This window comes from Heptranchias perlo, chromosome 3 (genome assembly GCF_035084215.1).
Source record: "Heptranchias perlo isolate sHepPer1 chromosome 3, sHepPer1.hap1, whole genome shotgun sequence".
Taxonomy (NCBI): domain Eukaryota; kingdom Metazoa; phylum Chordata; class Chondrichthyes; order Hexanchiformes; family Hexanchidae; genus Heptranchias; species Heptranchias perlo.
Window position 1 is genome coordinate 48,608,364 of NC_090327.1, and position 13,769 is coordinate 48,622,132.

Genomic DNA, 13,769 nt, shown 5'->3' on the forward strand with positions numbered 1-13,769 from the left:
GAGTTTGGAAGCCGGCTCCAACCTGCCAACTTCCAAGTTTCCCTGGGACCCACCTGTGTGCGCACAGGCAACCCAAAAACTGAAGTCCTGCCGGCAATTGAAGCCAGCGGGATGTCAGTTAAAGGGCCAAATGTACCTCATTGAGGTACTTACAGCACTTTACCTGTGACAGAGTAAGTGATTAGAATGATTTTTAACTTACCTGGGCGGCTGGCCCACCGCTTCTGTTTCACGCCTGGTGAAACCAGGCATGAAGGGCCGGATCAGGGAAGAAGAAACTAAATAAATTACATAAAACACCATAGAAGGAAGTTAAAACACAAAATCAACCTACCTTTGCACCCTGCTCCGATGTCCGATGTCTCCCTCTCCGCTCTCCCCCTCTTCACCACCCCCCCGATGTCCCCCTCTTCACCCCCCCCGATGTCCTTCCAATCTTCCCCTCTTCCCCCCCCCCCCCCCCATGTACCCCTCTTCCCCCTGCACCCCCGTCTTCCATTCCAGCGCCGGATGACGTCTCGCTCTCTCTCTTTCTCTTCCCCCCCCCCCCCCCACCCCCTCACGTTGCAACTCCTGACGGCAGCCAGCCTGTCAGTGTTGTTTATGCGGGTTTGCCATGCGCACCTTCATCCCCCCCACTGCCAACCCGCCACCGTGGTAAAATCGACCCCCAGAACACTGCCATTGGATGATTTCACCAACCCCCATTGTTCTGAGCTGACACCAATTCTTATTTGTATTTGGAGGCCAAACAACAATATCATTCTCTACATTTTTTCCCCCAGAGTTACTCTTCATTAGCTCCTATAAGTGGAACAAGTGTAATTATGAGGTAACACAATTTTATTCCTCCACATAGTGTCTCTTCAAACATTTCTCTTCCAAGGCAGATCTTACACAGCAATATTAAACACATTCCTAAATCAACAAAAGTTCAAAAACAATTGATTGTTTATAGATATTTTGCTAATATATGTAGCATGCATAATATGTATGTATAATTTGCCCACCTTGTTGAACTACAAAACATATTTTCTTTTAATAGCAGTCCAAAACTAGCCAGCCTTTCTAAGTTGCATTGGGGAACGCTGCATCATATTCAAACTAACATTTTTGCTATTAGCACATGGAGGAAAATATAACCTATATTCTTGTAACAAAAATGAAGGAATACCTCTCAGATTTTTTGTTTTTCTGCTGTCTGGCATTTCGTTGTTTGGAGGTTTCAGTTGTTTGTCGATAACTTGGAATCTTTGTTCGCCTAGCTCCCTTTTTGCGATTTTCTTTACAGCTCTCACTTTCACTCTCAGATGTATGATCAATATCTCGCTTTGCTTTTACTGTAGTTGAAGTAGCTGGAACCTTAAGAATTAAGAAATCCAGCATGAAGTGCATTTCCTCTGTTAGTCAGGTTCCTCAAAATATTGACTGCAAAAAGCCAATTTAAGTAGAATTAGTCTTAATAGCCATGCAACTCTTTACTGTAAAATATATTTTAGGTCACAGTGAAATCACTAGGAGCACAATAATTTATAATCAGTGATGTAAAAGCTGTGTTATACTTGCCCAGAACGTTAATTTTAGAATACTCCTTGTGCCTTCTACCATCCCTACAAGATTATGCTTTTAGCTAGTGAAACTAATTAGTTTTAGCTCTGTTTGAAAATGATTTAGCATTATATTTAAGGGCCTGGTCAATTTTCATATGTAAACAATGATTTTGAATTGCACAACTGTAAATGGGATACAGGATCACATGGTAACAATGAATGACACAAATCAAAATATCTGAATTACCAGTACTTCAGTATTAGGTTTAAACTCACAGCAAAATAACTGTTAGCATTGTTAAACCCTGACAATGTCTGCTTTCTTTTTCATGGTTGCCTGAATAGTTGTTTTTACTATAAACCATTGTGCGTTGGAGTTAGCAACCTGCCTGCTCACTCACACTGACAGTCAAATATGGCTACACTCACGGTTGCATGGAACTTTAGAAATACACCTCTTCCTTTTTAGGGTAACATCCACTTTTTAAAAAAATTAATACTCCATCTTTAGGGAAATAAATTATTCTTTAAAGTGCATTTCTCTGGCCTTCTCTTATTTTCCCTCAGACTAGGTTTTACACCTGATCACGCCTAGAAACTACAATTATGTTTATCAAGCCACACAGATGAACATTTTAAAAACACTTTTCCAGCAATCAAAGTACCATCTCTAGTACTGCATTTTGAAAATTGTCAAAAAGAAAGCAGTTTCCATTTTGACCTTAGGGAAATTTCTGTCTTCATTTTGTGTAGCTATTCAATAGGGGCAAAGTTAAATGACAGGTATCCGTTTGAGACCCATATCGACTTGAGCAATATGGAACCAGTGCACCCCAAATTATACCGTTGGAACGGCATCACTCTCTAGACAGGCAAAGCAGGCATGTGTGCAGACATGCATACTTGCATGCATAGTGCTCAGCTCACCAGCATCCAAACAACAGTTCAATTTTTAATGCTAGTAGAGTCAATGGGATAGTCGTTTGCTAATTTTATAAAGGCTAAAAATGAATTTTAAACACTTCCCAAGATAAGTTTGACTGCCGCAGAACTTTGGAAAATTTGCTTTGCAGTTATATTACAGATAATGCAAAGCTAAAGCAATGCAAAACTACAATTTGCAAAAAATGCAGTCAATTCAGTGCTCCATAGTTAGGTTATATTGATTAATGTATATTTCTGTGAAGCTGAACATGCTTATAAATTCCAAGCATAATATTCAGTCTTACTCTGTGCTACTCTAAACAAGGTCCCTCTCTGCCGCATTTAAACAAAAATTCCTCCTGTTTTAAAACACATTTTCAGTTTCAGAAAGTACTTTTTGCAGGGAGTTATACACATCATAGCAATATTTTCCTGTCTGAAGTGATTTTTATGAAAATTGCAACTAGGTGTTAAAATGGAGGAAAAGGTGGAGGGGGAAAAGAGAGGTAGAAACACACCAACAGGAGAATTTGGTCCAAAAAGGATACAATGTATGCTGTGTGCTACAGATCTAAATGGCAGTCAATACTTGAAAATTATTTGAACATTTGCATTTCAGCAGTACATGAATGATGCCTGGAAGATTAAGATTTGTTATTTATACTCACGGAAATCTCTCACACATCATATATGAAGAAATTTATTGTAAATCATACTTATGCAACACCTCCCACTATACGCATGATATTGTATTTATTTACCAAAATTTACAGCACCTGCAATAATTACAACCAAGTATACAAAATTTAAATAATGTGAGTGAGCATTTCTAAAAAGAACACTGCCTAGTTCAGGCCACATAATTACACATACATACTACAATGTTAAACCAAGGACATTTCCTTTACAAGGTCATTCCTTTACAACAATCACCTGCTGCAACAGCTGAGAAATCTGTCTTTCCAGCTTCTTTATTCTTATTTCATTGAACACATCAACAGTGCTGCGACTCTTCGACTGCTCCACTTCTGGCGAAGAACTAGCCTCAGTGGCAGACATTGGTATTGCAGGATCAGATACTGTAGTGCGATGACGATAATGTGCTAGTACCTCATCAATCCGTGGAGTGATCACTGGTAGCCCTACCGAAGCCTATTTTTAGAACAGAAAAGAGGAAGTATACAAACATAAAACAATGCGCTAGAAATTTCTATCACCTGTTTCAGTGAAACTTTAATTTATATATTAGTTTTCCTTAGGTTTAACGCAAAAGCTATGTATGTGGCTATGTTATTGCATCATCTACTGTACCACTGTTCTCTGCTTATTTACAAATCTGGAAGATTCTTGTAAAATCTTGTGCCAGGTGAAAATTCTATTTCAGTCCAATTTGCACGTCAAATATTCCATATCATTTTCAAAATTTATAACAATCATATCCATCAATCTTGTGAACATTGTAAAACCATCAGAATTTCAAATGGCAACTTTTCTTCTTGGACACTTCCTGTGTCCAAAGGCAGCACATTTGTTAAGCACCCAGACCATGGCCAATGACACTTGCCAAAAGATAACGGTAAAAGTAAAATTACCCCATCCAATTGTACCCTCATCCATGAACCTGCATCCTACCACTCTGTGGTTACCTAGCACTATTTCAAAACAGTTCAAAACAGCACTACTTTGCTATTGAGAAACCACAGCATGTCCCCATAGAAACCCATCAACACAGACAATACTGCCAGCTTTTTGACCTGCTTGCTCTCATTAACAACCAGGGTAACTACACTGCTTCCCTGATACTCATAGCAACATACACAAGCAATTGTCACAATCACACAAAAGTAGACGACAGCTTTCTACTTTGCAAATAGCAATCTTACAATTTTTCATTACACGTATAATTTAGCTAAGTAGCTGAAAGATACAAGATGGGGCTTAATTTACTGAAAAATAAACAAAAAAAATCACGAGGCTAATGGTGAATTTAGCAGGTCCATGCTGTCTCTCATTCATGTAAGAAAATTCATTCTTCATTCCTTATCTAGCATTTTCAAAGCAAAGGTTTTTTTTGTATTATCTGCGAAGATCTGGGCTCAAAAGATAAAATTTGCACTAAATTAAAAAGGTACAACGAGAGTTATCTACCCAAAAGTGTACGAGCTTCTCTTTATCCACAGACTGACATCCTTGGTTAAAAAGGACGCACTACAGATTGTGCCATTTAATCTGGTATAAGTCAGAGCAAATATAATTTAATATTTAAGATACTTCTGTGTATTGCACAATACTGTGTAACATCATGTTAAAAGGAGTATCCTTATTGTTGATTTTTAAATTCATAAGTTACTATTCGACATATCAGGATTATTGAAGTCCATTGGACTGTTCTCACCTTTTCAAAGAACTAAGATACTCATAAATGATTTGAGACAACATTGGAATGCTGGACACCAATTCCCCGTATCCCCAAGTTCAATGCTGAGCTAGATGCTGGAGTTTATCTCACCAATATAATTTTTCTCTGATGTGTTAGTGTTTCATTGTTTAAGAATGCATAACTGCTATTCATTGTGGATACCTTGAATTGCAGCTACCATAGAGAATGGAAGTGGAGGAAGAAAAAAAAACTGTAGAATGAGACAATTCAGATCATTTTCCAGACCTCCCACATCCAATTATTATCTCACATCCAACTGACTGCTCACTCTCAAAGAATGGGCCATAGAGCTTTAGTGTCCAAGCTTTTTGTCTTCACAGGCCATTTAGATTCATACCCTGGAGCCTTGGGGACCATATGAGGTTTAAATCACATTTCCATTAATGTGTATATATCTCAAACTGTGGCTACAGACAGATCTAGGTGTTCTTATTTATTATTTTTAACCACCAACTAGGCAACAGTACTAAGCACAGCCCCTTCCAAACCTCCAGGTCTATAAATGCAAAAAAAATAAACAAACCAATGGAGGAGTAGAAGCACAAATAGAACTGAGTTGCTTAGGTTTCATGAACCAGACTACCAGGACCTGAAAGCCAGAATCAGCTAACAGGCCTGTTTGGACACTCTTGACCTAGAGAGTGCAAAAAAAAAAGGGAGTTGAAACAAACAATACAAACCTTTTCCACATTTAGGCTAGAGTCTGATGATACCAAATACTCTAAGAAGTCTTCTAAGCCAGGTATATCCAAGAGGCCTCCTTCACTTGAATGGATAGATTCACCAGACCGCTTTAGTCCATCTAGCACAGTCAGCTGAGGTAGAGATTGAAGCATTATTTCTCGGGAGCCTGAAAAAGTTTGGGACAAATTTCAACTGTAATATCTTACTCTTTATGTGAACCATTTCGCAATATGAAAAATAGCCTAAAAATAGTAGGTGCACGGTCTTTTCTAGTCCAATCTTATTTTTTTAGGTCTGTGTCAAGGTGCTAATTTTAAGGCCGGTTGGTTAATTCTTTTCGGCATCATGACGTTATTCTCTTTCTCCCCTTAAAACAGCTCTTGTTGTTGCAACCATAGGTGAAGTCATAGTCCTATGATTGATTCATCAAGCATGTTGTATGCTCATATGTCACAGCTAGTAGAAAGTCACAAAAATGTTATTGTAACATATAAAAGATTGTGGAGCGTCAATGTATAATTTTTTTCTTTTGTTTTAAATACAAGCATCAAAAAGTTACAAATTGTAATGTATGACCAAAAACCATAAAAATTATGGGAGTAACAATTTAGCAATTTTTATTCAAGCCTTAGCTATCTTCCTTTACTTTAATTCAAAGACTAATTATTTCCCAACTCCATGTGTGTATGTATGCATGTAGGTACGGATTTTAAACACATGCACAGAGCTTGGATATAATCTTACTAACTGAACCAATATTGTTGACTAACATAAAAGACCACAAGTATATTTTTTATTTCTACCCTTATTACATTAAACTATTTGAAAATATACTCGTCATATTCTGAAAGACGGCTTTAATGCAAGTTCCAAAAAAAACATAACAGAAGCAATCAGTAGAGGAGATGCTTTTTAAATTTTCACCTAAAATCCTAGCAACATCATTAAAATATCATCTGCATGTTGCAATATTGGTTGAATGAATTACATAAACTGAATACTAAAATAGCATTATACAAATCCTGCTGCATGACACAGTCCCTTTGATAGAGATTAAGATTGAGAAATAGTTAAGAGCTCCATTTTACCTGAATCACATATTGTTTTCACTTTATTAGTTCTGTAGTTAAATCTTACAATTAAAAAACCTGAAAGTGTAGCGGACAGGCAGCATCTGTAGAATGTCAACAAATCTGTACGGCTGTAACTGTCGTCATATAAAATAGCCGTGGATAGTTCTAACCTTCTCATGGATACATCTACATGTTTATTCTTTTCTGTACAAGTAAATAGGCACGGTAGTTTATGTTATGTCCTGAGATCATGCTGTGGTGCCTTTTTGAGTCTATGGTATGTTGAGCTAATAATACCCAATGTAAAGCCAAGAGTTTAAAAGCAAGACCATTGTAATGCGAGGTTGGGAGATGAAGAAGGGAGACATCTGGAGAGTTGAGCTCACCCGACTGTAATGTGTGTATCTTCTGCAGCAAAATATCCTTTGTAATCTCAATGTGGCCATGAATATGTAATATTTAACTTTTAATGAACGACAAGCATTTGATTCCATGTCCAGATTTCATCCTTGGCATATAGACAATATAGTATTACAAAATTTACATTCCTAACGCCATACCTGGTGTTTGACATACTGGGTTATCTCTTCCATCTTTTGCCAGAGTAAGGTCCGTTAAAAAGCACAGTCCCACCATGCATTGCAGCAAATGATTGAAGTTATTAATGCAATTACTGTGAAGATCTACAAGATTTAACTTGTGACCAATACCATGAAGGTATAAAAATCCTGCAAAGAGTTAAGAAATGAAAAAAATAGCATACAGAATCATAGGTTACAACATAGAAACAAACCATTTGGCCCATCACGTTTACACCAGTGTTTTTCTCCACAAGCCACTTAGTTTAATCCCACCCGACTACTCACTTCCCAGACCCTTTAATAAGAACATAAGAAATAGGAGCAGGTGTAGGCCATACGGCCCCTCAAGCGTGCTCAGCCATTCAATAAGATCATGGCTGATCTTCTACCTCAACTCCACTTTCCCACCCTATTCCCATTTTGCAGCCAAGCATAATATTTCTCTTGTTCAAGTGACTATTTAATTCCTTTTTTAAAAGGATTTATGGACTCTGCTTTAATAATGACTTGTGGTAGCAGCATTCCAGAAGCTTTCGTCTTTCAGGGTATAACTTATTTTGCAATCTACTAATTACATACTTGAATAGATTCCACTGTTGATCTGTAATTTACTAACTAACATTTTGTGATAACCATAATTCACCGCAAGTTGGTAGCCTCATAGAGGTCGTAAAGAAGGTTGACATGGGAAACTTAAATTGCCACCCTGATGTAGTGGGGGCCAGAGGAAGAATGCTTCTGGAGTTGGGGATTAAGGCTTTTCTCTAGGGCAGACTAGAAGCAGCTTTATTCTACTCTACCCTTGTTATATCTGATCTAGGAGAACTCAACACTAGCAGTGAAAATAATTGTACTATACCCTACCACCAACTAGCTCAGTGAGAATCACATAAATACAGCAGTATCCATGGAAGCAGCAAATATTGAAAGTAAGTCACAGTAAATGTTATATTGAGGTTTTGAACATCTACATGTACACTTGATACTAGAGTGAGAGAAAACAAAGTCAAGCAATACACTATTTTACAGACACTTTAAAAATGGGACAAAACATGCACCCTAATGATAAAGATGTTTGCATGGACCATGAGTTTACATATATTAATCACTGCAATTTTTTCCTACTGGTTCCTTCCAGACTGCAACTGGAGTTCTCTCCAATATTAGTTATGGTCTTTATTAACCTCTTCCATCTATCCACTCAAGACCAGCTGGCTCCTCTTCCATTCCCCACTCCTCTGGCTCCTTTGTGTTCTGTGATTCACTTACTGCATGTCCGTACCCTCAACTAGTTCTCTATCTCCCCCCCCACCCCACTCCCCGCCAAGTGAATGTCTCTGGGCTGGTGAATGGGAGAGGGGGTGAATGATGGTGTGGGCAAGATTGCAAGCCAGTGCCCTCAACAGTTGGGCCTGGATTATTCTCTTCCCCCGCAGCTTCACCTTGTGTGAGGAGAAAGTGAGGTTAGAATGAAATGCAAAATGGCAAACGATGGGAATACTAAAATTTGATTGCTGGAAGGTAGCCTGGGCAGGACATTGAAAAGATGAATCTACAGCATATCTTCGATTTATAATGAGTAATGCCACATGGAATCCACCAGTACTGTATAAAAGTTTTTTTTAGCTTTTTCAGTTTGTTAAATACAATGCAAGACTCAATAAAATCAATTTTTAAAAATTATTTCTCAGGATGTGGGAATCATTGGCAAGGCCGCATTTATTTTCCATTTGTTCTTTGGCTCATTTTTGGAGAGCAGCCAGACTGCCAAATGATATGGGAGTAATGAACATTGCTCCCTAACTTTAGAGATGCACTGGAATTTTTATTTTACATCAACTAGCATTTATACAGTGCTTTTAACGTAGTAAAATGTCCCAAGGCACTATCAAACAAAAATTGATACCGAGCCACATAGGTGATATTAGGACAGGTGATCAAAAGCTTGGTCAAAGAGGTAGGTTTTAAGGAACGTCTTAAAAGGAGAGAGGTAGAGAGGTGGAGCTGTTTAGGAAGGGAATTCCAGAGCTTAGGGCCTAGGCAGCTGAAGGCACGGCTGCCAATGGCGGAGCGATTAAAATCGGAGATGCGGAATAGGCCAGAATTGGTGGAGTGCACAGATCTCAGAGGGTTGTAGGGCTGTAAGAGGATAACGAAATAGGGAAGGTTGAGGCCGTGGAGGGATTTGAAAACAAGGATGAGAATTTTTAAAATCAAGGCGTTGCCAGACCTGGAGCCAATGTAGGTCAGCGAGCACAGGGGTGATGGGTGAATGGGACTTGGTTCAAGTTAGGATACGAGCAACAGTGTTTTGGATCAGCTCAAGTTTATGGAGGGTGCAAGGTGGGAGGCCAGTCTTAGCAGTAGTTTGTTACAGTAATGCACTGACCATCTCCTGAAAATTGTAACTGGACTGTTGGTTCGCCGCCCACAGCAAAATCTGGCCCATTCTATTTAGGTGTGGAGACAAACCAATTTCCTACAACTTCATTCTTGCCAGAACCGCCTCAGTTAATGTTATAAAAATAGTATATTTCAATAATTTGTCTCATTACTGGTTCAAAGACCTACCACTATGCCTCATTAGAACAGTAATATAATTTTCTTCAATCAGCAGTTTGGAGAATGAATCGAAACAGAATGTTTCCATTATCAGCTCTTGGTGGCAAGGCCTAATGCTGGTAATGATGAAAAATTATTTACTGTCTTAATATTTACAGTAGCAAAAATGTAAGGGACTTAGCGGTTCTGACCCAGGCCACATTCTACTCAGTCCCTCAGCAACCCAGTCACTAAGATTTCTTCCAAGTCCATTGATCATTACAGTGCTTACTCTTCAACGATTAGGTTGATTAACAAGGTTTTCTTCTTTAACCTCCTGCTCCTCTCCCAAGTGCTTCATCAATACTCTCACCACCCGGTGACAGATTTTCTGACACTGTTCCCTTTGTATTAAGAGGAAAATACAAAAGCATAGTATTTTCAAAGTTAGTGCACACTATTCTGCCTAAAATTAAACTCGAGTCAGATAATTAATGTTTCAGGAAAGAAGTCACAGAAGTGTACAGAAGAGATACACTAGGATGACAGAAGGGATGAGAACCTTTACTTATAAGGAGAGACCAGTGAAACTATGGTTCTTTTCATTAGAGCACAGGTTAAGAATCCAAGAAGCTTATGGAACTGATGGAGGCCATTTGGCTGAGAAATTCGACTTCCGCCTGCTTTCTGTCCGCATTTTCATGCCTGGCGTGAGGCCAAAACCAAATTAGAGCACGGGCCTCATTTAAATACTGCCAATAAACTGTGATGCCAAACAGGCGCTCTGTTGCAGGTGGTCCTGATGATGAGCTGGCAGCAGGCCAGGTCTGGGAGGGCAAGGCAATCCCGGGCGGAAGCCTCGCATGGGATGCCAGTGGGCTAGAGTTTTTTAATGGGATATTCCGACTCCCCTGCCTCAACATTTAAAAAAAAACATTTCCTGGTCCTTTACAACCAAGCGTGCACGGCTCCCGCTCCGCCCATTAGTGTCTAAATTTTGCAATCGGGGTCCTACAATTGTCGTAGGACCCCAATTTGCATGGTTAAGCAACATCCCACCCATTTCAGGCAGGCAAGCTGCTTGCCTATTTACAATATTTATAATGCATCAGACAGACTTTGGGCATTAAAGGGGCAGCCGAGACTCCCCCCCCCACCCCACCCGACCATAATTTCAACTGCTTGCCGCATGCTTTTCACATAAAATGGTTGACATGTGTTCAATGATTAGAGATGAAATCGTTTCAATGATAAAGGAGGATATAACGAGAGGTAAACAGCCAACAGAGACCTTATGGGTTGAATTGAAAAATAGGAAAGGATCTAAGACTATAGTGGGAGTTGTATATAGGAGCCCTGGCAGCGGCTCTGAAGTGCTAGATTGTATAAATGCAGAGATTAGACAAGTGTGTAACAAAGGCATAGTGGTCTTAATGGGGGACTTTAACCTTCACATAGATTGGGAAAAGCAGACTAGCAACTGTCAGAAAGGTAGTGAATTTCTTGAGTGTGTCCGGGACAGTTTTCTACAGCAGTATGTCCTAGAGGCAACAAGGGGGCAAGCCAGACTAGATTTAGTAATGAGTAATAACGGCTTAACTGTGCGTGAACATCTATCCAATAGTGATCATAACATGATCGAGTTCAATGTAGTGTTTGAAAGGGAAAAAAGTGAATCAACTGCTAAGATTCTAGACTTAGGCAAGGCCGACTTCAATGGGATGAGACAGAGACTGTCCACAGTAAACTGGGCAAATCTGTTAATGGGTAAAACGACTGATTATCAGTGAGAAATGTTTAAAGAAACATTTAACGTGATACAGAATCGGTTTATACCCCTGAGGGGCAAGAACTCTACTTGCCAAAAAAACAGCCATGGACAACTAAAGACATAAGGAAAGGGCATACAAAAAGGCAAAAAATGGCACAGATCCAGGCGAATGGGAAAGATACAAAGATCAACAAAGGGTCACAAAACAGATAGTAAGGGCTACAAAAAGAGTATGAAAAGAAACTCGCAAGGGATATCAAAACCAATACGAAGAACTTTTATAGTTATATTAGGAAAAAGAGGGTGGTCAGGAGCAGTGTTGGCCCCTTAAAAACTGAAAGTGGGGATATTATCATTGACAATGGGGAAATGGCGGACATGTTGAACAATTACTTTACGTCAGTATTTACAGTTGAAAAAGAGGATAGCATGCCAGAAATTCCAAGAAAACTTATACTGAATCGGGGACAGGGACTCGATAAAATTAACATAAGTAAAGCAACAGTAATGAAGAAAATAATAGCACGAAAGAGTGACAAATCCCCAGGACCAGATGGTTTCCACCCCAGGGTTTTAAAGGAAGTAGGTGAGCACATTGCGGATGCCCTAACTATAATCTTTCAAAGTTCTCTAGATTCAGGAACTGTCCCTCTAGATTGGAAAATTGCACATATCACTCCGCTTTTTAAAAAAGGAGAGAGAAGGAAACCGGGGAATTATAGACCAGTTAGCCTAACATCTCTTGTGGAGAAAATGCTGGCGTCTATAATTAAGGATAGAGTGACTGAATACCTCGAGAATTTTCAGTTAATCAGAGAGCCAGCATGGATTTGTGAAAGGTAGGTCATGCCTGACAAACCTGATTGAATTTTTTGAAGAGGTGACTAAAGTAGTGGGCAGGGGAATGTCAATGGATGTTATTTATATGGACTTCCAGAAAGCATTTGATAAGGTCCCACATAAGAGACTGTTAGCTAAGATAGAAGCCCATGGAATCGAGGGAAAAGTACGGACTTGGTTAGGAAGTTGGCTGAGCGAAAGGCGACAGAGAGTAGGGATAATGGGAAGGTACTCACATTGGCAGGGTGTGACGAGTGGAGTCCTGCAGGGATCTGTCTTGAGGCCTCAATTATTCACAATATTTATTAACGACTTAGATGAAGGCATAGAAAGTCTCATATCTAAGTTTGCCGATGACACAAAGATTAGTGGCATTGTAAGCAATGTAGATGAAAACATAAAATTACAAGCAATGTAGATGAAAACATAAAATTACAAAATGATATTGATAGATTAGGTGAATGGGCAAAACTGTGGCAAATGGAATTCAATGTAGACAAATGTGAGGTCATCCACTTTGGAGCAAAAAAGGATAGAACAGGGTACTTTCCACATGGTAAAAAGTTAAAAAACAGTGGATGTCCAAAGGGACTGCAGGGTTCAGGTACATCGATCATTGAAGTGTCATGAACAGGTGCAGAAAATAATCAATAAGGCAAATGGAATGCTGGCCTTTATATCTAGAGGACTGGAGTACAAGGGGGCAGAAGTTATGCTGCAGCTATACAAAACCCTGGAGTACTGTGAGCAGTTCTGGGCACCGCACCTTCGGAAGGACATATTGGCCTTGGAGGGAGTGCAGCGTAGGTTTACTAGAATGATACCCGGACTTCAAGGGTTAAGGTACGAGGAGAGATTACACAAATTGGAGTTGTATTCTCTAGAGTTTCGAAGGTTAAGAGGTGATCTGATCGACGTTTATAAGATATTAAGGGGAACGGATAGGGTGGATAGAGAGAAACTATTTCCGCTGGTTGGGGATTCTAGGAATAGAGGGCACAGCCTAAAAATTCGAGCCAGACCTTTTAGGAGTGAGATTAGAAAACATTTCTACACACAAAGGGTGGTAGAAGTTTGGAACACTTTTCCGCAAATGGCAATTGATACTAGCTCAATTACTAAATTTAAATCTGACATAGATAGCTTTTTGGCAACCAAAGGTATTAAGGGATATGGGCCAAAGGCAGGTATATGGAGTTAGAGCACAGATCAGCCATGATCTTATCAAATGGCGGAGCAGGCACGAGGGGCTTAATGGCCTACTCCTGTTCCTATGTTCTCCATCGTCATCGTGCCAGCTTTGCCAGAGCAATCCAAAACTAATCCCACTATCCCACTCTCTGATAGAACTAAATCTTCCCCAGC

At 39.5% G+C, this 13,769-nt stretch overlaps 1 protein-coding gene across 3 annotated transcripts in view; it reads right to left on the bottom strand.

The window, feature by feature from the left end:
• lrrcc1 (leucine rich repeat and coiled-coil centrosomal protein 1) overlaps positions 1–13,769 on the bottom strand; it is a 165,141-nt gene that overhangs the window by 118,260 nt on the left and 33,112 nt on the right. For 2 of the 3 annotated variants that reach the window (XM_067979529.1, XM_067979530.1), the window contains 4 exons: positions 7,232–7,399; positions 5,595–5,764; positions 3,408–3,626; positions 1,175–1,362 (listed from right to left, as the gene is read on the bottom strand). In XM_067979529.1, coding sequence (XP_067835630.1) covers positions 1,175–1,362; positions 3,408–3,626; positions 5,595–5,764; positions 7,232–7,399 — 745 coding nt within the window. Of the gene's footprint in view, positions 1–1,174; positions 1,429–3,407; positions 3,627–5,594; positions 5,765–7,231; positions 7,400–13,769 lie in introns of those variants that run through there. The other variant, XM_067979531.1, reaches the window with a different exon arrangement.